Source organism: Buteo buteo, chromosome 22 (assembly GCF_964188355.1).
Source record: "Buteo buteo chromosome 22, bButBut1.hap1.1, whole genome shotgun sequence".
Lineage (NCBI taxonomy): Eukaryota > Metazoa > Chordata > Aves > Accipitriformes > Accipitridae > Buteo > Buteo buteo.
In genome coordinates, this window is record NC_134192.1 from 8,989,803 (window position 1) to 9,016,843 (window position 27,041).

The window sequence follows — 27,041 nt, forward strand, 5'->3', positions numbered from 1 at the left end:
GTTTCCTGCGCATCTCCTCATCGCTATCTGCAGCGCGGATTCTCCCTCACTTCGGTGAGTCAATAAATACACGGGGCTGAGCCCAGCGGCAACCAACCGCCCGGGGCCGGGGCCGGCGCCGGCGCCGGCAGAAGCCGCGTTTTAGCCGCGGGCAGAGCACGGAGCCTCCCAGCGCGGCAACCTCCGGTTGCCGGAGCTCCGCCGCTTTCTCGGACGCGCCCCCCTCCCCGGTAACGGAGGGGTGGGATGCGGGGGGCGGTGGCAGCTCCGTGCGCCCGCCCCGGCCCGCTCCGCCCCGGCCCGCCCCGGCGGAAGGCAGGCGGCCATGCCCGCGGCAGACGAGCAGCCCCGCCGCGACATGGCCGGCCGCCGCCTCCTGGGGCTCCTCCTCGCCTTCGCCGCCTTGCTGGGCTCAGGTAGGGCGGCCCGGCCGCCGGCATCGCGGGGCGGTAGCGGGAGGGGGCGGCTTGGGACGGGAGGGGAAGGAAGGGAAGAGGGGGGGGGGGGGTCCCCGGGAGGTCGCGGCGCGGTTTGCGCATGATCGTGGCGCTGGGCCCGGCCCCGGGCGCGGCTGAAACCCCCCTCCCCGGCCGGCCGGGGTCACCCCGCAGGATCCCCCCCGAGGGGAAATCCCGCAGAGGTTGCAGCTTCCCCGCCGTGGGATGGGGGGGCTCCTCGGCTTGGATGCATCCCCCGGTAACGTGCAGCTTTCCCCCGGGAAAAGAGGAGGAGGGGGATGCACCCCCCGAGGAGGGTCCCTAGCAAGGCACCCCCCCCCCGGAGGATGCACACCCCCCCCGCATCGCATTTGGAGGGGGGGGCTGCACCCCCCCCGGGGCCCCACCCTGCGCAGATCACCCCGACGCTGCAGCAGATGGCGGACCGCCAGCCTGTGCACCAAGGGCCGGGCCCAGCCAAAAACATTCGTTCCCTGGTCACCCCCTCTTCCCCCCCGACCCCCCCCCCCCCCCCAGAGCGCCCGTCCCTTCTCCCCACCCCGGTTCGGCGGCGGGGGATGCTCCTGCACAGGGATCTGCCGGCTGGGGTGGCTCTAAACCCGTCATTAGGGGACAACGCTGGTGATTAAAGCAGCTCGGAACGCAGCGTATCCCTCTTTGTGAGAAAGTGTCACAACAACGCTTAAACCAAATCTGCCGTGCTGCAGGTAGAAGGCTCTGTAGCAGCCTGTGTCGCGGGTAATCCAAAACGGAGGGAGCCGCGGAGTCGTCAGTGAAAGGAGTTTGGTTTTGTCTCTCTGCTTACTGAGCTGTTGGATTAGCGGATTCTCCGTGTGACCCAAATTTCTCGGGCTGCTGGTTGTAGTCTCCCTCCTTTTTAGTCCCACTGCTATTTTGGCAGATCAGAATAGTCTAACCTAGAAATCAGTCCCAGCTGGACGGTAACTAGGAGGATAGGGGAAAAAACCCATGCCTTTGGGGGGGGAGGGCAATGAAAATCAATGCAAAGCTTATCACAACTCTTTGTTTCCTTTAAGAAAAAAATAAATTACTGTTAAAAAGCTGTTTGTTTCTTTGAATAGGAAAAAAAGTCCTCCTGAAGGTTGCACAGAGGAAATAGACAGCAATTATGTAAAAGGCCTTGGGAAAGTTTTTCTAAAAAAATCTGCTGTTAGCTAGGAGGCACCCATCGAGCACAGATTGGTTAGAGGATATTAGCATCAAAATGAAGAGTGAGCTGGGCTGCTAGCAGCTTTTGCTGTTGGAAAAGATTAGGTTTACCATGAGTCAGCCTGGAATTAGTCTCCGTTTGCGTTGGGTACTTACCTGCTTGTGCACCTGCAAGGGTAACAGCGTGGTACAGGGTTGCTTATGCTCACCAGTTTAGCGGCTGCATTTTTAATTGGTGGATATCAGTTGGACAGGCTGAGCTAAGAGACTGTGCGTAAAGTCCTGATTTTAGATCAAAATCTTTTAAAAATATGATTAGTCAGCAGAAAAGCTGTTTGCATTCTGTGTTGTTTGCAGCGTGGGAGAAGAAAAATGCTGTTCTCTTTCATTTTGGAGCGCTGGGCTGCAGGGTCCAGCTCTTAAATATCCTTGGCTGTGTTTGTATCAAAATGAATTTCACTGAAACGTTCATAAATCATTCCTGCCAGCGCGAGGCTTCACAGGTAATTGAACAACATTAAGTTCAGCTCCTGTCTGAGCTGCTTTAAATTGCCTCGCCGTGGAAATAACTATATAAAGGTAAGCGGACTCTGCACTTGCAACCTCTTTTGCGTAGAGCCCTGCCGACACCGGACGCATAGGGACAAGGTACTGGTGCGCGGCTTCAGCCTTTCCCTGTGGCCTCCGGTTCCTCCTCCAGTGTTTTGGTGTTTCAGTCGTGGCTCTCCTGACCCACGGGTGGGTGCCTGCTCCTCCCTCTGTCTCTCCCAAACCTTTTGGACCAGCTTTGCAGCACCCTGACGGAGGCTCGGAGAGCCCTTCCCCTCCTGAGCACTCAACTGGCCTTTGGGGTACCAGGGCGGCCTCCCCACCGTCATCCCATGCCCACAGGAAAATATCGGGTGGAAGGAAGTGGGCTTCCGAGGCAGCACTTTCTACCCCAGCTCCTCAGTACAGCAGCAATAGAAATCAAGTTTCTGCATTGCCTCTACTCGCTGGCTTTTTTTTGGCTTCTTGTTCTGAAACAGTCTTTCCAGCGCTGCCGACGGTGGGTCGCAGACAGCCCAGTCTCTTGCAAGCTCAGAGGTTTACAAATTACCAAGAACCAAGGATAGCAAACTAGACAACAAAGTCGGTACTTGGTGTGATTCCTGCAGCTGAGGTCTGGATCCACCATTGACCAAGAATAATGTGCATCTTGGCTGTGGCCCAGTAAAGCAGGAACAAACTCTCTCCTTTTAATTGAAAAAATATGGTAGGGTTTGGCTTTCTCTTTGGTCAAATTCCGCTGCCTTTCCCTTCATATGTGAGTGTGCGCTTCAGCGCCCGGTCGGCTACTGGACACAGCCGTGCCGCATCCGTCTGTGCCTCTGAGCTGCCGTGCTCCCTCGGCCCTCACCACCCTTCTGGCTGTGGGTGCGATGCTGGAAATCGGAATTGCTCGCAGGGCACCAAGCCGTTTCCCAGTGCCACTAAGCTCCAGTGTATTCCCACAGTGCAGTGGTGGGCAGAAGCATGAGGTGGTGGAGGAAGCCAAACACCCTGCAGAGCCTTTTCGCTGCAGCTGGCGCAGCAGCCAAAGGTGAGCGGTCCCTATGCTAGCATGTTGCATGATGTTTGAAATGCACAAATCCATGGCTTTTCCAGAAAGTAGTTATGTTTGAGTCATCCAGGGTTAGCCACGTGTTTCTGCAAAGTGGTAAGGAAAACAGTCAAATAAAGAACTTTCCACAGTCATTTTTTTCCCTCGCCTGTCCTCACTCTCGTGGTAAGCCAGTACAGAAAAGCACTGATGTGGTTTCATGGAAAGACAGCAAATTTGGCATCTGAGGTCAGTGTTCTTGCAGGGAGCGGAGGTTACCTCTTACGGGCCAGGCGGAAGGGGTACGTCCAGATTTTATGCTTTACGTTGCCTAAGAAAAGCTTGAAGAAAAACTTTATGATTACAAACCGGCAGTACGAATAGTTGGGCACGTCCTCCAAAGTTGCAATATCAGCAGTGACGGGTGACTCTGCGTTGTCATCCCGTGTCTTAATAGACAGCATCTCACAGATCACCTCTCCTCTCGAGTGTGAGTACAGTATCCCACCAGCAATTACAATAATTACTTAAAAGGGAAAGTAATATTAGACGGTATTATTAGCTATTTATAACTGTTGCACAGATGGCTACAGTCACTGCCGGCGGCTCCTCTGCACAGTCTCCGCCCAACAGTGTCCAACCGAGGGCGCAGAGAAAGCAGAAGAGAGCCAGCTCTTTTCCAGATGTTTTTCCAGGTGTCCGGGCTCCGCTTTGCAGCAGGCAGTGGTGGCCACAGCTGGCAGAAAAGGGGGTGCCAGTGCCAGGTGACCCGCCGGCTCCGCGCCCATCGCTTGCCAGGGTCGCTCGCCACGGTTGTGCCGGGGCAGTTGCAGGAGGAATTATTTAGAGTAGAAGCAAAAGCCTCGGTTTGGCGTTGCTGTCAAAACTGAAGGAGATAGCAGCGTCGTGTAAAACATTTACCTGCACTAAAAATCTTAGTTATAATACATTATTATGTTATTAAATTTATAATTACTAGATATCAGCAGCAAGTCAAATAATACATTTAAAGAATAATTTTTACTTTGATAGCGTCTTTAGCGCGTATGACAAAGCAGGAGAAGCTAAATTGGTTTTCTTACAAATTATCTCTGATCTTTGAACAAATATGCATTAATTAAATGTGCCATGCCCAGTTATTTTTGTACATAGCTTTGGAAATAATTAATTTCCATACTTCTGCTTGTATTTTGGAACTTCTTCTACCAGCCTAGTGATATCTATTGCTTGGAAATGGCCATTTAACTCAGGTTTTTTTCCCCTCTACAAAAATGTCGTTTTTTCCTTACATCTGTTGCAACCGTTTCAGCCCTTAAAGCACATAAAACAGAAGAGTCTATTGATCTCCAGTGTTGACTAGAATAAACTTTTAGGACTACACGGTTTAAAAACATCCTTGGAAAAATATCTCCTGGAGGTTTAAGGCATTGACTTTACAATGAACTAAAGGAAAAAACAGAGTTTTATTAGAACAGTGCTTCTGAAGCCACTCTAATAACAAAACATATGTTTAATAAACTACATAACACTCATGGCAAAGAGAAAACCTTTGCAATAATTCCTTTGTAATCTGATTGATATAATTCACAACTGGTGGAAGAACTTAAATAGAGGAAAACAGGAGAAGATGAACATGGCATATCAAAACACAGAACATGAAAGGACTTTTTTTGAAAAGGAAACTTCAAAGTTGGGGATCCAGATGCTGGAGTCACTAGCTGTGATTTGGGATGCGAGCACAAGGACGCGTTTGCTGAGTGAACGAGGCTTTCGAGAAGAAAACGGAGAGCCCCAATACAAACCCGTTAGCCGTTGCAAAGCGAGAGGCAAAGGCGTTCTGTACGCTTGCAGGGATTTCAGTGGAGCTGCACAGGGTCAGGTTTGGTTTCGATCTTCTGAAAGCTCAGCCTACTGGTGTGATGCAGATAAACTTAATGCTAATACATATTTACAAAACTGTCATGTAGTCACTCCAAAATCCTTTTTCACTGCTTTCCAACCTTGTCTAGGAAACATGGAAAATTATTGCGGTAGGAGTACCAGGGCCGGAAAGCTGATGCTGAACGCAAGCTCCTCTTCCCTGAGATACCCAACCACATGGGCAGCATCTTCAGGGAAGGAGTGGGCCAGGTCTGCTGTAGGGATTCAGCGCTGGCACGGCATATACGTGTAGAAAAGCCAAAGAAAGCAAAACCAGAGGCATTGGCAAGATTTCGGAGGTGCCAGCTCAGACAGGGAGGCGGGAGGCTGTGAACAGCATCGTTCTGCTGTTGGAAGGCTCCGCAGGCTGGCACGGGGTTGTCTCCAGCAAACAAGGAGCTGGGAAAAGAGAATTGCTCAGCATTTTGCTTGCCTTTTGAGATGCTCTCATGGCCCATGCACAAAGAAACCTGGGTAGAAAGAACTTGTCAAAGTTGGAAGAATCTTACTGAAATCCTGCTTCAGAAGGATGCACTCCTGGTTGGGTGTTTAGGGGTAACTGCAGCATGGGCTCCAGGAGGGTGGGAGGCAAAAGCTGAACAAGCAGAAGAGGTTTCCAGCCCCAGCTGTGGGTGACAGAGGAGGTGCTTGTGCTGCAGAAGGGACATTAGATACGTAATAAGATTTTGAACAGCACTTTAATCTGTGACCATAGAGCGTCTGCTGACGAATGTCTGCTTTTGAGGGTAGGAGCTTAGGGAAAAGTCTCTGTGTTAGATCTCTGTATGACCTATATGGGATGAAAGCAAGCAGCTTGGTGGAGCACGCGTCTCCGTGATGACCAGCCACCTCCATTCAGGTGTCCCTACAACTGCAGGACTTGGGTCGCCTTTTCAGACAATATGATCTGAGCAAAACTTATGCCAGACCCCATCTACCTCATTTGAAGCAAAAGCATCCCCAGGTCCTGTCCTGCCACCCGGTGCATAGCATTCCTGTCGGAGATTTGCATAATTTCCACTACAGAGCCTGGGCATACCCAGGGGTACGATCTCGTGCCACAAAGAGGTAGAAAGACCAAGAATTGGCAAAACTTCCCCCTTGCCCAGCACATTTTCCCACCCTGGAAATTCTTTTGGCCAGAGAAATCCCCATGCAACCTGATGCCAAGGCAACGCCGGGCTGAAGAGGTTGCAGCCCCGCAAAGTCAAACCGTTCCAGGGCAATACTTCCAGCTGGTGCAAGCCTGCCCTGAGCATCCCCCTCACCTCCAGGCAAACCCCCGCTTTCCGCCCCAGAACCAGGCTGCTTCAGCTGGGCTGGGTGTTCAGCCAGGCCCCGCTCGCCGGGCATCAGCTAGTGCTGCTGGTGACAGACTGTCTCACGCACTGTCAAGAGACACTGAGCGGATGCCATGCAGTTTGTGTGTCAGTATTTGCCAGAAAACCAGAATTTGTTATTTCCAAAAATCCATAGGACGGCACTAAGCTTTGTGCCCCTGTGTGTGTGTGTGTTTAAAAATGCACACAGATCCTAATACACGTCTTTAGCCTCATGCAGAAAATAGAGCATATTTAAGTGAGGTTAAACATATGTTTGAAAAAAAAGGTATATTCCTTCTTTCTCTTTTGTAATGATGGTCTTAACTGAGTGAATGATTTAGGTCCTTTTGCAGAGGAAATCTCAGAGCCATAACACTTGAATTGAAGTAACAGTTTACAAACAGTTGGTTTTGTAAACGTTGGTGCTATTTCCTCCACGAGTAGGGTCAGAGAGAGCGAGAAACCTGTTGGTGGATTTCTCTTTGAACTCAGCAAGCTCCTGTTTTTATGTTTAAATTATTTCATGCCACATCAATAGAAAATAGTGCTCTGGTTATAAGGCAACTGTTCCTGGTGATGGGAGGCAAAACCAGGTAGCTGTACACCTCCTTCATCTAGAAAAGTGTTTTATCTCCGGATTAAACAGCTGTCTTTCATGACTTAAAAAATGACATTTTAAATGATAGTCATGAAATAATTTTTTAAAAACCCCATGAAAGTCTGTAGCAAAAAATTTTCAGAATTTGCCTTGATAAGTTGTCATTGACTTAACAGAAACACTTTTTTCCCCTGGCAGAAGTATTTCAGCAGACCTTTCCCACCTGTATAACAGCGGACTCTGGTTTTGCCTCCTAGTAGTGCGTTTGGGAGGTGATGGGAACACAGCGGGTGCTCACCGGGCAGACGCGGGCGGCAGGCTCTGGGTGAAGCTGGCTTTACCTCCCCAGTCGCAGACGCAGCCTGTGCTGGGCACGGGAAACCCCAGGGAGTGGATGCACCCCCCAAACTCCACTTCCCAGGGGACTTCTCCAAACCTCTCTATGAAAGCGAAGAGCCAAACCCACCTTACTGAAAATGAGCTGGTGCAAAAGGCTGAGGGACGTGGCACGGCTGCCCGCCGCAGGTTTGGCCAAGCAGCTTCCCTGGCCGTGGGCGAGCCTAGAAGGGTGGTCTTGGAGCTGCGGGGCTGGGCAGGGGGGGTTAAAAATCACTGCCAGTTCCTGCTCAAAATTACCTCCAGCTGATCTCTACTGCCGCTTTCTACTTGGGAGGGGGGTGCAGCCCCCCACCCTGTTGTCTGTCCATGCTGGAATCCCCTTCCCGTGGCGGGACGGCGTGGTCCCTCGGCAGCACCGCCGGGGTCTGCGACGGAGCCGCCTTCGCCCAAAGCAGGGGCGAGCGGGAGCGCGGCCGGGCGAGATGCGCACCTGATGCGAGGAGGGCGCGGACAGCCAGCGGCGGAGGCTGCATCCTTAAACGACTCCCCACCGCGCTCCGAATGCCCAATATTTGCACGGCGAGGCGCCGTGGAAAGGCAAGCAGGCGGTTGCAGGCGCTGCGCCGCAGCGGCGGCCAGGCGGGAGCCCTGCATTGCAGGCTGCGGTGACAGGGGACAGACAAATGCCTTCAGCCGGAGGAGAGGGCTGCAGCCCCCCACGCTCTCCCAGGGCCTCGCTCCATCTGTCGGCATCGCCCAAGTCTTCATTTCCACTACCGCTGCGCTTCCGATTTTAAATAGCACGGTACGACAGGAGCAGCACATCCCAAGTGATGAACCAGCATTTTTACCGTGTAATTCCCTATTTACCTACTTTTAACTACAGCATCTTCTCTTGATCTTTATCTGATGAGAGCAATCTCTTTCCATCGGGAATCAGGTGATAAGCATTTAATCTCCCGTTTCAGTTTTCTTTGGGCTCCTGCATCACTGGCTTTGTCATCAGTTGTTCCACGCTGGGTTATGAACAAAATGCTTTCATGCCGCAATTTGTTGTCTGGTTGATAAACAGGAGTCGTTGGCCCTAGGCAAATTCGTAGTCATTACTTAGTGTGTAAGCAGAAATCAAGTGGCTAATGTGAACGTACCTCGTAATATTTCTGGGTGGACAGCATGGAGGCAAACACGAAAGCACCCCAATTTGGAGCCCTCCCCCCCCAAGTCGTAGGAGGAAAAGGAACTTTCTGTGTTTTCTGACCTTCACTAGGGATCACGAACCGAGTGAGCTGAGGTCCATGTTTCCCACCCTACGCCCGGTGAGGCTGGGCTGGGCGAAGGCCAGGAGCAGCGCACCTGGACGCAGGCGGTGCCAAGGCTGTCCCCAAAGCGGTGGCAGCTCGGATCCTGCCTCCTGCTCCCGGCAGCTGGCTCTCTGCTGCCGGGAAGCCAGGCTGGAACCTGCTCGGGAGCGGGGTCACAGCAGCCCCGTGTCTCCCCTTCCCTTGCTGCAGGAGCGGTAATCCAGTTCTCCAGCAGAGCCCTGCACGCTGCTTCTGGAGGAGGACAAACCCGAGTCCTGGGTGACACTGTTGGTTCTTCCGTGACCTGACAAAGTCGCCTTTAGCCATTTCCTAACCCGGGTAGCGGGGTCAGTGCTAATTTCCCCTCTGCCACTTGCGAAGTGGTTGGGGTCTGGGAATAAAAAAAAATGACGCTGTCCTCATCCTTTCCCCCTTTAGGTATAATAAATTGTTTTTCCTTAAAAAGAACCCCAAGCCAAACAAACAGCAAAAGAGGGAAAAGAAGCAGCAACTCCCTTTCCCATCAGATGCACCTTTGAATTATTAAGCGTTACCTAGGGCATTTTCCCAGAGTCGGTCAGAGATTCACTCTCTAGGCTCAGCGGCAGAGCTCCTGGGAGGGCTGGGACTCCCCCAGCCACCGAGCTCCCCCTGCCCTCGTTAGCCTTTGGCCGCAATATCCTTGTACCCAACCCAGGCACAGAAAGCTGGGCATCATCCCATCCTCACCACAAGCACAACTGAGCTCAGGCACTCCCGAGAAGGGGAGGAACCTTAAATACTTGTGCTCAAAACCTTCCAGCCTTTTGCTCCTGATGCAATTGATCTGGGACTAATTGAAAGCAGGTTTTGGCAATGCTGTGGCAGAGACCTCTTTGACATAAACCTCAAAGAATGATTATCTTATTAAAGTTGCTTAGAAAACGTCACCTGCTCTACGCACAGAGATGTCAGAGCGCCTTGGAAACCTTGAAAGCTTTGAGTGCTGATACTGAAGGAGACCATTTCAATTGACATCTTGTATTGCCTGAACAAGGCTACCCACTTTCCAACCACACTGGGGTGGAAGAAGACCTGGTGAAATGTTGGTTTCGCATGGGGCCAGAGAGAGGATGATGCTGTGGAGCCAGAGATGGGGCAGACCTGGGCAGCAGCCGCTGGTCCAAGACATCCTTGGGAAACCCTGAGGGAAAAGCCTCTCCTAGCTCCGGTAGTGCTGCCCTTGACAGAGCTTTGCTTTTCACTCCGAGCTGTCAAGGGTTGCTGCCAGCACCCGGAGGTGTTTGTCTGTCCGTGGTGTGGGGTACCGCTCCGGCCAGTGCTTTTGGGGAGCCTGAGGTTCATCCTGCAGGGACAGGACAGTCCCTCGGGCACCGGGGCTCCTCCACGGCCTCGCTGCTCTCACGCCAACTTCTGTGGCATTGCCTGGCAGCGACCGATGCGACGTGATGCATGGCGCGGACCCCTCGCTCCCCCCCAGCCTCGCGTGTGGCCCTGGGCTGGGCATCCCCCCCCCCCGAAACAGACGTTGTGTGGGTGCCCACGGGTGGCCGGTACGTCACCCCCTGGCACTTGCAGCCCCCTCCTGCTCGCTGCTTTAACATGGCAACGCACCGACACCAGCAGGGCAGTGAAACACGTGGAAACTCTTCATTTCCCTCCGACAGCAAATTTGCTCCTTCGCGTCTCAGTCCCCAAGCGTGCGGAGAAAGACCCCTTTGCCACGCTCCTGCAGCCTCAGCTGGCAGACCCACACCGGTTTGAAAAGCAAAATCAACTGGCAGCAACTGAGCCACTCTGCTAATAGCCTTTCTCATCTAATTTTTTTAATAAAACTTGGAAATACAGTCATCACTACCGGTTTGAGTCAGTGAGAAAGGTGACAGAGAAACATTGGGAAGAAGGAGAAAGTTGGGATGAGAGTTTAGCACGAGCAAACACCTCTGGATTTGAGGGTGCTTTCTGCCCCTTCGGGAGCTGACTGGGTGGTCTTGGAGGCTGGTGGGTTTGGCAGTGGAGGCTGGTGGATTTGATGGTGGAGGCTGGTGAGCTTGGCGGTGGAGGCTGGGTGGTGATGGAGGCTGGTGGGTTTGGTGATGGGAGCTGCCATTGCTCCACAAAAGACAGTGCTGGGGGAAGAGCAGCCTGGTGGCAAAGCTCATCCTCCTGCGAACACGTCTGGAGCAGGGGCTCTTCTCACGTGCCAAAATTCAGGAGGAAGAGGCCAGCACCCGTCCTTAGCCCTCAGCTTTTGAAGTTTCCTTGCAGCGCACCTGGTAAATACCGCGGGCTCCCTGCGTGCCGCTTACCAGATGTGGCTGTTGGGAAAGAGGAGACGAGGGCGCTTCCCTCCGGGGTTTTAAATCTTGCTGTGGAGGAGCGAGAAAGGCTGCGTGAGATGGCAGCAGATGAGAAACTCCTCCCCGCTGTGTTTTTTGTCTGGTCTCTGCAGAGCGACCTGCCGGCAGCTCCCGGCGCGGCCACGGCCGCCGAGGCTGAACCGCCGGCTGCTCCCCAGGGCTGTGGGACACCGCGGGGCAGCGCTGCTTCTTCAGGTGTTTTGGGAGCAACCTGGAGGTCTGTCCTTCCACCCGAGGTGGGGAGGAGATGCGTTCGGACCTCCGGGCAGCCCTCAGCATGGTGCAGGGCAGATGGACACCGGTGTCCCTCCAGCATTGAGTGCCTGGCGGGGGAGCTCCCGGCGAGGGCTTGCCTTCTCCTGCCCACGGGGACGGTGGCTTTTCTGGCCTGGCCCCACGTCGTGGTGCTAACAGTGTCTGCTGAGAAGGAGCCTGGAGCCCACCAGATGCAGGCTGGTTTTGCTGGTCACGTTTTCCTTGCCACCTCCGTCACTCTTGCTGGGTGCCAAGCAGATCGGGTGCTGCCACCGAATAATTTAAATTATTCCTAGTAAACCTTGAAATCAAATTGCAACACATACCTGCTTCTCATCCAGCTGCCCCAGCACACGGAAACGCAGAATTTTCCTGTGGTTTAAAAACCCACGCCGGGCGCGTTGCCCCGAGCTGCAGACAGCAGTGCTTGCGCAAGGGCCGTGCTGCATCTCCTGCCCCATCCAGCTCAGCCCACCGCTCGTGTGGACCAAGGAGAAGACAGAACTGGGGTGCTGTGGAGCTGAGATTCTCGGCGGGGACCCGGCAGCGCCGAGGGCAGCGGGGGGAGACGGAGCTCGCGTGGGTCACGGCGGCTCGGCAACAGCGCGCTGACTTTAGCGGAGGCTTTTAGGCATTTCTGTTAATAGGTTTCAAACATAACCACCATTAGTTCCTCCACAAAGAGAAAGTCTTCATTATGCAAATTCTCATCTTAAAGCTTTATTCATGTGCTTCCTGGCAGGCTTTCCTTTAATCTCAAGAGCAAGATTGCTTGGAATTACCATATACCCTTGTTAATTGCATAAAAAAAAAAATATTCAGCAGAGGTTGTTTTTGCCATAATCAAGAGTGATTTTGATTAGTACTTCTAGAAATCAAAATGTTTCACTGGGAATGGAGAAGAAGGACGGCAGTGTTACCTCATGCCCCCCAGGAGCAGGGGCCATCCCAGCCAGGGGGCTGTGTCCCACCGCTCTCAGCTGGCCGTGCCCCGGACCGGGACGATGTACCCCCAGCGTCAGCCGCCGGTCCCGGGGCTGAGTTTCTCCCCCGCTTCGCTTCCCGGCAGAGCCCTGCACCCCTCGCCCCGGCCGGCTGCCCGCAGGGATGTTTGCGCAGGGGCATGTCCTCGGGCAGTCTGTCTTCCCCGGCAGCAGCCGAGGAGCTGGCGAAGTTCAGAGTCTGCTTTTCAAGGCACAGCTAACTTCAGGAGGAAGTCTGTGGCCAGGAGACGGCCTGGGCACGTCTCCGGAGAGAAATGCAGCTGCGATGAAGCTGTTTGTACCCTCCTGGCCTGCCAGCACTGCCCCAGAGACCCTCCATAATGCCCCAGCTCCTAGGGGCTCTGCTCTCCCTATGCAGAATCATTGTTCTTCGGTCTTAGCAGTCAGCAAGAACTCGAGGTTTGCGAGCAACTCGGCACGTGCAAGTAAATTTCCCGCGTGTTTGGCAGGCGGCTGGGGCCGGCACCCGGGCGGTGGTGGTGGAGAGCATCAGAGAGTCTGAAGCTCTGCTCCGTGCTGACCGGGATCACTGCTCTGGCTGGCAGCGGCGTGCTGTCGTCTGCTCCAGGAGAAGTCCCCGGGGACCCCTGGTGCTGCCGGAGGCACCCCAGCTGCTGCAGAGCAGACCTGCACCCGCGGAGGAGCAGCCATTTGGGCTCCCCGCAGACCTTTGGGGCTGTATCTTTGGTGAGACGTTGGGAAACGCCGCTGTGAGGATGCAGTCCGGCACAGGCAGCACGACACGGCCCTGCGCCCAAAACCCCTCCGGCCCCAGCACCCAGCCCAGAGGTGCCGGCGCAGCCACGGGTGCCCCGCGCAGGGAACTGCCTGCGTGTGCCGACACCGTAACTCAGAGCCAAAAAGACGAGGTTGGTACCTGGGGAGACTTTGGTGCTTTTGGTTACCTCGGCACACTTTTCCTCCTGCTCTCCCACCCGCTGCATCACTCCTAAGGTAGATGCATAAAAGTCAGGCAGTTTGAATTACTTTCTGCTGCCCTTGTACCTGCTTTGCATTCTCCCGTAATCTCCCGGGCTGTCAATCTCGTACCGTCGCGGGCTCTCAATTCCCAGGGAAGCTAAACACATATATATTGCACAAAGAGATCCGTGGGCTGGCGCTAAAAATGGAATACACCTCGCTCCGAGTGCTGCAGACGGCCCAGCAATATACTGGGTGTGAATTATGATACTGTAATTCAAGCTTTGTCAAACAGTAGGGCTTAATTAGAATATATATATAATTGTAAAAACTAAAAAGCTGACGAGTACAATTGCGCGTTTGAGCTGCCTGCTACAGAAAATAATGAGGAGAGAATACATTAAGGCACAAAACCCTTCTACCTTCAAAGAGCAGCTAGCTCTGATTAAAAATACCCCCGGCAAAGCGAGGGGACTCGGTGAGAGGCAGGGGAGCCCGCAGTGCAGGCTTGGCCACAACTCTCACCTCTGTTTTACAGCCTCCACCCAGCACCGCTGCAGCTTTGGGGTCCCCCCACCTCCCTGCTCTGGCGTTGGGGGTTTCATATTAGGTACCATGAAATGTCCTGGCTCAATTTCTTTTGATTGTCATATTAAAGAAAAATATGGAAAACACATCTCCTTTGTCCATTTTCCCCCCTGCCATAGACCTGCAGTCCTGCAGATGCTCCAGTGCCCTCGGCCAGCCGGCACGCAGGGCTCGAATCGCCTCCCAGCTGCCCCCGCGGATGCGCGTTTTCTCCCAGCAGCCAGACACAAGAGTTTTTCCAAGGACCCAGTGCAAGGGTGGGAAAAAAAAAAACAACAGACTAGCCTAATCGTCAACCCCGGCGAAGATCCCGTACTGCTCCCCAACGCCGAGCGACCAGCGGAGGATGATTTTGTACGTCAGTGGGTTTATAGTCCTGTAACAGGTTGCAGGCAGCGTGGGTATGTCCTACGGGGGAGGTGAAACGTCAGGGTCTGCAGGACCCCCACCGCTGAGCACACCTTACAGGCAAACACCTCTGTAACTCAGCAGCTTGTGAGCTCCAGTATGTAGGAACGTGCCCCAGCTTCTCCCGGAGTGTATAAATCCTTAATATAAAGATACTCTGTGCTGTGTGTGCGTTCCCATCAGAGGATGGGCTTTGGGAGACCCACTCCTCCAGTCATCGTGGAGCGGGACTGGGGCTCCGGGAGCGAAGGGATTTGCACGAGACAGCGCGGGGAGCAGCAGCGCTGGCTCCCGAAAAACTGCGTTTGCAAGGTAAACACGCGTGCTGAATGCTGGTTGGGTTTTAAGCATCTGGCTGTGAAGTGCCGGGTTTGTTACTGCTTAATAACTGAATAAAAGAATAAGGAGGAGAGCGTTCAGCTCTTATCTGTTGGAGCGAGCAGGCAAGTTTGCGTGGCTCTGACGGCGGCGCTCGGTTATTGATCCATAAAAGGTGTAATACGTCTCTATAACACCCATTGCACGAAATAAAGATGTTGTCAGCTTCAATTAACTGGCAATCTATTATTAATCCTTGCCAACGCCTAGGGGATTCCTGGGTTTAAATTGCCCTGGAAAAGGATCTCAGTTTGCCACGGGCAGCGGTGGGAAAGCCGCGGGAAACGGGCAGCTCCCAGGGAAGGTTTTGCCAGGTGATTCGGTACGTTGACGGTTTTCCTCACCTTCAGGCGGGCTGCGTGCGCGCGGAGCTGGGGGGATTCCCCTGGGATGCAGCTGCGGCCCAGGACACGTCAGCGGTTGCTGGTTTTTACATCAGCCCCACGAGGACGGAGGGCCCTGAGCACCTTTCATCCCCCTGGACCCAGTCGTGTGCCAGCTGGCTCTTCGGAGAGCGATTTTGGAAGTGGCACCGTCCTCTCGTCCTGCGGGGAGAGATGCCAAGGGGAGCTGTCACCGAACCCAGAGAGGTGGAAGTGCTGCTCAGCCGGCGGGTGCGGTGAGCCCCCCAAAGCCAGGCAGGGGGGAGCCCATTTTTCGGGGCACTCGCGTTCCCTGCAGGGCCCACGGCCCCGCGACCCCCATAGTCCTTCGGCAGAAGAACGGGTGAGCTGCACGCACCCCCACGGCTGCCCGCTCCCCCTCACTTTGTATTTGGGCTCCTACGTCAAAGGTGAAGCGCAGGGAGGATGCGCTAACGGCAGGGCTTGGCGTGCAGCAAATCGGCGCCCTTAACATTTACTTAATCACGGAGAGCAGAGAGAGCAGGGGGAGAGGGAAGGGACGGCTCCTGGCATATCAATGCGAATCTCGGTGCCACCACCATATCCCTCCTGCCAGCTCGCCCTGCCTGCCGCGGAGGCAGGGGGAACCGAAATGAAAGACGGCGACGGCACATTTCCCCCAGTCAGATTTGTAGCGCTTCTCATCCTGCCAGAGACACGCTGCGGTTTTCCCCTTCCTCTTTTTGTTAAACACAGTTTAAAATAGAAAGACAAGAATGAGAGAGTCCTGCCGATTCCTGAAAATCCAGTAAAGGCTGGGGAAAAAGCCATGCTGGGAAAGGGAGCCTGCATGAAATTGCCAGAGTAGCAAGCTTGGGACACTCAGCCACAACAGTAATGAGTGTGTTGGGTCTGAGCAGGGACATGCCGGTGGTTCGGCAGGACCCTGTGCAAGCACTAGAGCTGGGCAGGTGTTTTTTCGGCACCGTGGAGAGTCTTGCACGTTCCCTACTCTGCTCCCTTGCACCGACAGACCACTTGATAATCCCACGGCTTCATCCGGGCTGTCGGAGCGGGTGAGCATCGCCTGTCTCACAGTGCTAATATCTCACCAGCAGTAAGGCCCAAGAGGCAAAGATTTTGGCAAGGGAGCGGAGGGGCATGCGGGGAGGCTGAGGGTGCCAAGCGGCTGTGCTAAGCGCGGGGCTCATCGAGGTGCCTCGCTCCGCGGATTTCACACGGTGGTAACTGGGCTCCAGCTGCAACGGGGCATCGCCCGCTGCCGCCGTTCCTCCAGGCTCACAGGGGAAGCGTTGGCATCCTTCGTCTCGACCAGAAACGCAGCCGTGGGCTGGGACGTGTATGACTTACGCACCCACCTCCAGCAGTAGCTTAACGCGGAGCGCTTTGCCAGGGGAGAGAAGCCCGTAGCGACTTTCCAGCCGTAGACCCTGCATTTAAATCACCCTCAGGTTTGCTGAGCGTACATTTAAATAGACGGCACGTGAAATGAGATGTGATGTCTGAGTAAGTGAAACCGGAGCTGGAGGTGTTGCAGTACTTAGTGACCACTCTCGGTAGAAGTTTTTCACTGAAATGCTGATACCTGCTTTCTGATGGACTGGTGCCTTCCCGTTGTTATTGTCCTTGTCAGTAAAGCTTTAAATTTATTCATGAAGCACGCTGGAGCTCAGGTGGCAATAGCTAAATCCATTTAGCAGTAGGAATAAGAGGAAAGCCATTTTAATGTTCTCTTGCAGTGCTGCAGTACTTAGCAAACCCAAAGGATATTAATTACTCAGCATGCTCTGAGATGTAAAAGCATGAATTTATCAAGACAAATACATTCAGAACTAGGGTAAGTCAACAGTAATTAACGCGGTGCAAAAAAAGACGGAGAAAGGAAGGATTAGCTGGCCCTATCGCAGGAGAACACGGCGTAGTGCCGAGTTATCCCTGGGATATTATAAAGTGACTGGAGTTGTGGTGAGGCATCTCGAACGAAAAAATCTGCCTGTGCCTGTCAGGTGTATCCCTGGGACGGGGCTTTGGTCCTGGTTTGCATTACCAAGGCAGAATGATGCAAGCGGTCTCTGAAATGCTAAGTTGCGCTTGGCAGCCAGCGGCAGTATTTTCATACGAAGCCTTTGATGTTGGAAGGCACTTGCGAAGAAGAGGTGCATAGGGCTGCTTTGTTTTTCACCGAATTTGTCTGCGCTGTCCCAATGTTTTCACGGTGTTTAGCAAACGTATCATCGTGAGCGCAGCCACAAATGAGTGGCAGCTCGAGAGTTGAATTGGTAGGCTCTCCTTGACAAATTTAAGCGTAGCATGTGTTTTTATACCGCATCCATTAGGGCAGACAAATGGAAAATCCGGAGATGACTGCTCTGCAATTTAACAGTCACAGCATTTGGAGGAGGCTGATGTCTTCCTCATCGCCGATGACGGGTCAGGCTTGGAAAAAAACAGAAAGCCCTCTAAAAACTAGAGCAATTTGAGCAAACGAGTCTAGCCACGCCGTATTTAAAGGCGGTTTCCTTCACGCGGAGCGAGTACAACCACTGCTGATTCTTTGTCTCCAGGTCATGGGGACGACCCAGGTGACTTCAGCCTAGAAGATGCCCTGTATGACGTCGGCACCGAGCGACGTAAGTCACATTTATTTATTCATTAGCTATAGATGCGATTTGTTCTTTGGGATCTGATGCTGGTGGGAGGGCGGTAGAGGACACGGGCTACCTCATCATCTTTTTCCCCGCGGAGACGCAGTGTCCGGGCTTGCCGACAGGTGGGACTGGGAATAGTCCTGGAGAAGGTGGTCGGTGACCACGTGCCCTTCGCTTTCCGATTCCCGTGAGCCAACCGCAGAGGCACACGCCAGCGCTTTGACATAGCAACGACGCTGACCGAGCACGTCTTTTTGGCTTCCTTGCCTTCGTTGGTAACACCTACCGTCAAACACGACCCTGTTTGCCTGGAAGCTAACGCGTTAACCGCTCTCCTTCTCCACCGGCGAGGGCAACCCGCAGAGCCTGCGGCACCCGGGGAAAGCAAACGGCGCTTTGGGTCGCTGCTTTGCTTCGCTTAATTTCGAGTGTAACCCGTCAGTCCGAGGAAACTAATTTCTGAAGGGGGTGCCTTGCTGCTGGCATGCTGATATTTAATATTTGGCTTTGAAGTACAGAATTGTCACGTAAGTCGGGGCCGGGCTGTGTCGCTGAGGGGACAGCAGCGCCCGGCAGAGATCATCCTCGGGCCTGGCAGAAACGGCGGCGAGGTCAGGGAGCTGGCGGGGGGGTCGCACCAATTCAGCGGAGCAGCTCTCATTTTACCCCCAAAAGAGAGAACCTGACCGCCAGCGCAGCAGCTGATGGGAGAAGCCCATCTCCCCCCCGGCGCCGAGGGGGGAGACCACCCCACAGTGGTCTGCACCCGGACGCGATGCCAGCTCCCCTTAGCTGAGACAGAGGGACACAGAGATGCCACGGTGGGGTTGGGAGCACCAGCGCCCAGGACCCCTCGCTGCCCAGGACCCCTCGCTGCCCATCGCTCCCCATGCGGTTTGTGGTGACCGTCCCCAGACCCAGCGCCCGGCCAGGCGGTAGCGGGGAGCGCTCTGCGAGCGATGCCGGTCTCTGTGGTCGCACAAAATACACCTACAAGTATTTAAGTGAAAGCTCCAACAGGGTTTGAAACCTCTTATTTTATAGTCTAACAACACACAGACGCTTGTGCTGTGTTACGTTGGAGTTTACGTGGAATAAAGAGTCGGGATGCTCCGTGCATCTCTCCTGCGGCGTGCCAGGTTCGGCAGGAGGGGGATAGGATAGACCATGGGGTATCGGGCTTGGTCATGGGTCTGAGGGATCTCATCTAGGATTTTGCAAGCCCTTTAATACAGTATGTGGGGAGACCTGGTTAGAAACGCCTAACGGCCACCTTGTGCAGTGGGAAAGCAGCGTTTCCCCAGGCTGCGAGCCCGGGGAAGAGGCAACGCTGTCCCCGCAGCCTCCCCAGGTGCTGCCTCCTGCTCTGGACTTCACCGCATCGGCCCTGGTATAAAAGCAAACGAAGGGTCTGCGGTCGGGTCGCATCAAACCGTACCGGCACGCTGGAAATGAAGCCCAGCAGAAGCGCTCCGGCATTCAGAGGCACAAATGGAAATGAATGGTAATAGAGCAGCCGCAAGTCTTGCTCATAATTTATTCATGTACTTAGTAATGCTAGCCACTATTAATAGATAGTGGTTTACAGGGGGTGAAAAATAATAAAAAAAAAATCAACCTCCCCAAAGGCTGGCTGTAGCTTGTTTTAGCCCAGGAGCAGCCGGGGGATCTGAGCATCAGAGCATCACCAGAATTCCTCCAGCTGACAGGGAACCTCCCGTACATAATGCAGCGCTGGAAATTATCTGTCATTTAACTGACCGACCGGGTAGGGGACAAAAAAACATTGGCAGCTTACTCTTGTTTTCCACACCGTTCTGTACGGTATCTGTCCTCGCTCTGTTTGCTGCTGTCTCCAGACTCTGGGCTCCGAGTTTACAAACGCAGACCAACGCTGGGCAGCTGGAAAGCTCGTGGCGAAGTCTCTGCCGTTTGTTCTCAAACCAGAAGCGACGCGTTTTCGGCGATGCCCGTGACTAACATTTTCCTCCCCGTCTGTTTTGTCACAGCCCCTCCCAAGGGTCCCGGAAAGCCGGCAGGTGAGACAGGTGAGATTTCCTTGCGTGCGCATCGTTCAAGCGCGGCGCGGGGTTTGCTTCCCACAGGGGTTTGAGGTGCGAGCCCTGCCGCGGGGTGCTGCTGCCTTAGCAGAGGCTCTGGGACGCCTTCGCTCGCCCCTAAGAAAGCTGGTGCCGGCGTGCACGTGCGCGCTCCTCCTGTGTGGCCAAAGTAAATGCGATATTGATATTTCTGTCCACGCTGAAGGCGAGTGGCAGTGGAGCTTTTATGGCCAAGGCTGAATTTTGCACGCTTTGCACTATCCTAATGGAAAAGACACAAATCACCGCTCAGCTACACAAGGGCTTTTGTTTCTGGCTGCGTGGCACCTGCTAGCTTTCCTTCTAGGAGCAACCCCGGAGAATATTTTCCTTCCATTTTTTTACTCCAAGATATATATCCCTGACCGCCACAGAAAGGCCCAGCCTGGTGACATTTCCCCATTCAGGGACAAATGTCTGTCCGACTGTACCCATCAGATGTGCTGGCTGGCCTGCTCCACAGCATCTGCCCTAATTGAGGAAGCTCCCTTAAATTCACTCAAGTTTCATTGCCAGCAGCTCCTCTGGCTCAGTTCTGGCCAAACATAGGTAGTTAAATATAGCGTGGTCACAAGAGCCGAGGGTTGCTCAACCCCGCCAGAGGAGCCCGAAATAAACTGCAGCTGGGGAGCGCTCAGAAGCGAATCCACTCGCCCCTGCGCGAGGATCTTGGCACAAATTAAAGCAAATCTGACTGTCCGGCTCCCTGGTCATCATGGTCTTTGCTAGGGCCAAGAAAAGCCAAGTGCCAGAAGCACGCGCGGGGCTTCGGCGTTTGGACTGCAGCCCGAACGAGAGGCCGTTCGATCCAGTCGACTCTCCCCAGAAAACGGACGCGTGCCAAGGCCGAGGCTTCACCTCGGCGAGTTTCTTCTTCCCCGGGGAGAGCTTTATGGATGAGCGATAGCACCAAGGGGCTCCCGCGGTGGGTTCCTGTGCCCTGGCCCCTCTCCCGTGCATTCTCTGCCCAGCCCAGGGTCAGGGGCAGCCGTGCCGGGAGCGGAGCGGGTCCCAGCCACCGGCTGGATCCCCACAGCACCTTCTCATCTGCACCGTCTCTTGGGAGATGCCGCAGGACACCAGCAGCTCTCCCCCCAAAACCGAGTTATTTCGGGGTTGCTCAGGCTGGGGGTGGGTGGCAGCCACAGCTCGGATGGGGAGAGTTAAACGATGGCCAGGCTGATCCGAAGGCTCCGCGATACAGCCGCGGTTGAGCGGCCGGACGCCCTTCTCAGCTCCAGGCTGACGCGGGTGCTGGTGGCTTCTAGCAACGGTGCTTGCACGGCGCCCGCGGAGCTGCCGCGCGGGGGGATGCGTGCCGAAAGCCTGGCGCCGTCCCCGCAAACGACGGGGGTTTCAACCGTCCCTTCTCTCCCGCAACAGGCTTTGATTTGGCTGATTACTTTGACCCCCCTCCGGAGACTACCACCAAGCCAGCCAAGCCGACTCCGAAGCCCTTCCCCAGGCCAGGGAAGCCAGGTACCGCCGAGCTCCCTGCGCCCCAGGGAGGGTGTACGTGTGCCCACCTTCGGAGCTCCGGGTGGGGGAAAACGCTCCCCAACGTAACCGGGAGCCATCCCGGCAGCCGGGAGGCTGGGGTCGGGCATTGACAGATGAGCTCCAACAAGTTTTGGTGGCCACCAACGGGTGACTTCAAAGGGTGACCACCTCCTCCTCCGCCGTCGTAGCGCAGCCGGCAGAGGAGATGCTCCAGGCTCTTGCTGACGTGCCAGGAGGGTCAGCACCAGCATTTCGCCGGCCCTTCTCCCGTATTGCCCATGCACCCTTGCCTGGGCTGTATCGGGGGGCTTCACTGAGCAGCATTTCTAAAAGTTTTTAACCGGGACGGAGCCGTTAGCTGTTGCTCGGTGGGAGATTTTATTGACAAAGTAGCACATCCTTAAGTATCTTTTTGGCAGCATCCTGCGTGCCGCGGGTAGCCGGCAGGGTGGCGTGGGGCTGCCCTCGCGGTGGCAGAGCTCTCGTGAGCAGCCGGCAGTGGATTTGGAGAGTTTTTCCTGGCAGCCCTGCTTGTCCCCTTCTCAAATTCAAGCCCCTCTGAGACGTGCCCTGGCGCAGGACGTCCCCGTGAAGGTGCCCACCACCCGCACCGAGGGATCGAGCATCCCTGGGGCACTTGAAGCTGTGGAGAGACCAGAGCACCAAACCGTCTCAGGGCTTGTCCAAAGGCACGTTTCGGAGGGTAACGTCATTTTGGTCTCTTTTTTTTTCCCCACCTCCTCCCTTCAGACAACAGCTTTTGGGATGTCATCCGCACCACCACGACCAAGCAGCCAAAAACTACGAGGGCCCCCCCCAGGCATAACCCAGGTGAGCTGCCGGCACGGGCAGAGGCTTCGGGATGTGCCGCGACGGCGGTGCTGCCCCTCACCCTGGTATTTCCAGCCTCTAGTCTGTTTGTTCACGTAGGAAAAAAAAAAAACAAACAAACCCACATGGCAGACGGGGTATCTCAGCATTCCCCTGCATGTCCCTGGGGGTCTCAGCGGGTCCTGGACCATTTTGCATTCCCGTGCCTGTCTTAAGGCAGTGGGTTTGCTGTCCTCCCCGGCACGGTGTGGCACAGCACACCCGTCCCACAGGCTCAGGGCACCCCATCAGCTTTGCTGCCTGCTCAGGCAGAGTTTTGGCAAAAGGCGCTCCCCGGCTTAAAAAAAAAATAATAAAAAAAATAGCAATTTTAGATCGGAATAAACTAAGGTGCGAGCTGGCGGGAGGGCTGAGGAGCTCAGGCTGGCTCCGTGCCGTGGTTTTAGCTGCCGTTTAGCGAAGGCAATAGCTGCTCTGTCAGAGCCAGGCTGCTCAGGGTACCAACCGGGCGGTTCACGGAGGAAAATAACACCCAGCAATCAAGTCGGGGGCTGCTCCAGCCGGCACGGCAGCGCGGCGCAGCCGCCTCCTTCCCCTCCGCTGGCTGGGCCCTCGGGAGCGCCTGTTGGGCTCTGACCTTTTCTACCCAGCTTGATTTATCCGATTGCCTGGCGCTCGAGCCACGGCGCGAGGCTGTTTCTGCGGGAAGAACGTGACGTTTCTCGCCACAGCGGCACGGAACGGGATGGCTTTGGAAGATCTGCTGCGACGCTGCGTAGCAAAACCGGGAGATGCTTGCGTCGGGGTCGTCATCTCTTTCGCCGGCACTTTTTCCCTGGCAAAGCCGAGCATTTCCTTGATTAATGAATTAATTGCAGCGTTCCCCAGCCTGCGGCCAGCACTGCTAACCCCCGTGTCATTTTCTAGCAAAGGATCCTATGGATATTGACTTGGCTGATGCCCTTGATGATAAGAACGATGGGAAAGATGCTGGGAGGCCGGACGTAAGGCCGGGTGCAGGTACGTTGACTCCCCCTCTCTGTCCTACTTGCCACCAGCCCCGCTGTCCCCCGGGACCCGTGGGAGATCCTCCCCGGGCTCTCCCGGGAACGGGCATCTCGCTGCCGGACACGGTCCCCCCCAAACGACGGGGTAAGGAGAAGCGGAGGCGCTGCCTTGCCTGAGGCCCCTGCCCTGCCTGCATGGAGGAGGGGGATTTTTCGGCAGGGAGCGCAGCCCCTTCCTCCGGGACCGTGGGGAAGGAAGGAGCCCCTGCCTCGGCGGTCCTTGGCAGAGAGGGGCTCTGCCTAACGACCTGTTGCCTGTCTGCAGGTTTCTTTCCCAGGGTCTCTCCTGACCCGTTAAATTGCGGTGATTGTGTTAAGTTCCCCCTCGTCCCCGTACCTGACAGCTATTTAACCGAGGGCATGTGCTGTTGGGGTTCGCAGTCTTTGCCAAGACATAAATCTAGAGCAGGCTTAAGTTCTGGCACAACATACGCTACGGGCTGGGAGATTTTTTTTTCCATCTCTAAAATACTCCGGTGAATGAATCATTTGTCTGCGAGGATCGTTCCCTTGAGCACTTGAGCTAGAAAACAGACTTTGCACGGCTAGTTTATTGATGCCGAGATAGCCGTATACCCTGCTTACAAGTGTAATTAATAGTCAGTATTTTATTAGATTGTATTAACTAGGTGACTTGTCTGCACTTTGATATTCTGGGCTCATTGAGGTTCAGACTCCTGCAGGAGAGGTTGAGGCGTTGAACCGCTGGAACGTGGCACCGGTCACAAACCAGCACATGCGTTCCCCCGGCATTGCTGCACCCTGGACTGCCTGGGACCTCTCCAGGTTCTGGCATAGGCAGGGGTTTGGTTTTTTTTTCCTTTCTACGCTCATTACTAAGGCCATAAATCTGTTTTTTGTAGTAAGCTAGTGCATAAGGCAGTCTCTTCCAGGCTGTTAAGGCAAAGGTAACCCTTCCCAAGGCACAGCCTCGGAGAAGGAGCGTTTTGCTGGCTCAGCGTCGGGTCTCTCCTCCCCGCACATGCCTTGCTGTGCCCCGAGGCTCCTCCGGGACCGAGCCGAGGGGTTCAACAGCTCCGCTCATTCAGCTGCTGATTCCCAAACCGTGTTTCTCTGCACCTATCCTGCACAAATTAAACATTCCCACTACAACTGTGCCCGAGATAACTTTTTCACCTGGACTGAGGCGTGCTGGTGCTCAGTTCTTCCACTGGAGCTGCTCTGTCCCTCTGGGAAGGAGAAGAGTCAGGTCCCTGCCGGCAGGACCCCGGGCCAGGCTGGTGCTGTCGGGGGCTCAGCGGTCCCCGGCCACACGGCCAGCGCACACACAAACCATTTCTTCCTTCCTCCTCCCCTGCCAGCTGAGGCTGAGGAGCCAAAACACTTCATGAACTCGCAAATACATTAGTCATTTCAGTTAAAAAAAAATAATACAGTAGTATTTAAACTTTGATTCAAGGATATTTCTTTCAAGCTAGACTTAAAGTCAATTATTACCTCTTTTATGAGCTTAAAGTAATTTGGGGTTAAACATTTTGTTAACATCTGGTAATTGTGAGAGAAGCAGCACTGCTTATTGACCGGTCCTTGCTCTCACTGGGGATGGAGTAGTCAGCTGACTGGGAGCTGCTGGTTTAAATGGGCGTTCAAACTCCTGCTCTGGTCCCTGTCGCACAGAAAGCCCCACACAGCTCTTCAAAACAGCCAGAGAGTTTTAGAGAAAATACTCAAATGAATAGAGCAGCCTCCGTCTGCCCAGCAGAGCAGCATTTCCCCAGGAGCGGGGTTTTGCAGGAGGCCAGTCCCACCCTGGGCGCGTGATGCTCGTAGGTGACCCCCACCCAGAATCCCTCAAAAGTCCCATTTCCAGGCCCTGCCCATCCAAAGGCACTCAGTTTTGGGGAGCCCTCTCATCCCAAGCAAGCCACGCGCTATTTTTCCTTCCCGTTACGTTGTTTTCTAGGCAGCTCTGGCTGCATTTGCCCTCCCGGGAGGGTGGCTTCAGCGTTTTGCTGGGTGAATTTGGCTTTGTGCAGGTTGAGAGGGTGAGCTCCCCGGCTGCCGCGGAGCACACGGAGCCCGTCTCCCTTCGGGTGCCAGCTACCATTTATTCCTGTTATTTTTAAAGCATTTTCAGACGACGACCTGGCCAGCATTGTGGACGGCGGCTACAGCCCAGACAAGAAGAAAGGTAAGCGGTGACCCACGTACGTTCGTTTGCTTTAGCAGTCGCAGCTCAGGCAATAATCACCAGATCAGCCAAACCCCTAGAAACCGCCTTGCACAGAGGGGCGCTCGCCTTCTCGATGGGGGCACGCACGCGGGGAAAGGGGGTCCCAGCCGAGGAGCCAGGGGAACACGTAGTTTTTGGCCTCCGTCGTCGCACCTATGTTTGATCCCGCGGAGGCTCTGCAGCTCCGGCTGCCACCAGGGCAGACGGGACCCGCATCTCCCCATCCACCTCGAGAGCAGATGCCCACCCGTGTGCCCTGAGAGGGCACAAGCCTTCGTTTGCCTTCCGCCACGCGACCACCGACAGTTGAAGCAAGGAGGAAACCCAGCAACAGTCCGATAATCCTGCACGTTTGCGAGGATCCACAGCATTAAATATTAAAAGTGGCTGAGTAACGAGATGAATACCACGAGCCCAATCAACATTTAATGAATCCCTGTGCCAAGGACAAACCGCATCGGAGGCATTAATACAATGCTGACCTGCTTCCATAATTCAGGATGGAAGTGACTTGGTAAGGACTGCAGCCTCCAGCAGGAGTGTTTTCTCCTCCCAGCCCAGTTTCTCCAGGGAAGGCGATTTTAAAATAGACTTCAAGTCAAGTGAAGATGCCCTGACGTTACGGAGCTCAGCCAGTCACCTCCCTGTGACGGCACAAGTATGCTGCGTAACTATTTTGACGACCTTTCATTAATCCGCTCGGCCTGGGGCGGAGGTGAGGTTAACTGTCGTGCAGGCAGAGGTGTCCCCCCAAAACTCCCCCCGCAGCACTCGGGGTGGGAGACGGGAGCAACTTCCCACCCCTCGGGGAGACGACGAGCTGCCCCGGGGAAGCCAAGCAGAAGCGTGGGGCAGCAGAGACGCCGTTCCCCACGGGGGGATACGCTCACCCCTCCGGCCACGGGTGCCCCTGTGGCCACGCTGCCGCCCTTCCCCTGCGTGCCCGCTCCCACCCGGGCTGCCCAGCACGGCGGCGGGGGGATCGGAGGGGCACGGGACCGCTGATGGGCTCACGTCTCTTGCAGGTGCCGGGGGCAGCACCGAAGGCGACTACGGCGGAGGTGGGTGCCAGCGCGGTACCGCCGCGGGGTCAGCGGTGGGCTGGGAGGGGTGGTGGTGCGTGTGTGTCCCCCCCCCCCAGCACAGCACCCCGCTCTCTTTGCACCCCACAGGCACGGTGGCGGAGACGGGGACGATCGCCGGCATCGCCAGCGCCCTGGCCATGGCGCTCATCGGGGCCGTCTCCAGCTACATCTCCTACCAGCAGAAGAAGTTCTGCTTCAGCATCCAGCGTAAGTGTCCCCCCCCCGACCCAAGCACCTCAAGGGCGCCGAGAAAGCACCCACCTATCTGCCCCCCTGAACCCCGCTGCCATTTTCCAGCCTGGAGCCAGGAGGGGGTGTCAGGTATCCAGCGACCCGGAGCTGGCAGAGCAAAGCCGCAGCCGTGGGTTATCGAGCCCCCCCAGCCCCGTCAGGCGTCGCTCAGGCAGGAGCCCACCAGCAGCGACGGCCCCAGCACCCACTGCCACCCCAGAGGCTCCACGCAGCCCCTCGCACGCACCCGCGGTCACAGCCAAAGACCAAACCCCCGACACCAAACAGGGTAGATATGGAAAAACCCCACCCCAAACCGTACGAACCAAAAAACCCCCCCAAAATCTCAGCAAGAGGTAAAACCTCACCAAGCGGCAGCGAAGGACGCGCTGTGAGCGTCTGCAGCTATGGCAGCTG

The 27,041-nt window shown here is 55.1% G+C and overlaps 1 protein-coding gene across 1 annotated transcript in view; it reads left to right on the top strand.

Moving 5' to 3' along the window:
• The first annotated feature begins 299 nt into the window (after nt 1-299).
• The window catches only part of CD99L2 (CD99 molecule like 2), a 33,396-nt gene continuing 6,654 nt past the window's right edge, over nt 300-27,041 (top strand). Inside the window, exons 1-9 of the mRNA XM_075053911.1 lie at nt 300-416; nt 17,534-17,599; nt 19,627-19,665; nt 21,100-21,195; nt 21,967-22,047; nt 22,975-23,067; nt 25,204-25,266; nt 26,334-26,369; nt 26,481-26,600. Coding sequence (XP_074910012.1) covers nt 326-416; nt 17,534-17,599; nt 19,627-19,665; nt 21,100-21,195; nt 21,967-22,047; nt 22,975-23,067; nt 25,204-25,266; nt 26,334-26,369; nt 26,481-26,600 — 685 coding nt within the window. The 5' untranslated portion in view covers nt 300-325. The remainder of the gene's footprint in view (nt 417-17,533; nt 17,600-19,626; nt 19,666-21,099; nt 21,196-21,966; nt 22,048-22,974; nt 23,068-25,203; nt 25,267-26,333; nt 26,370-26,480; nt 26,601-27,041) is intronic.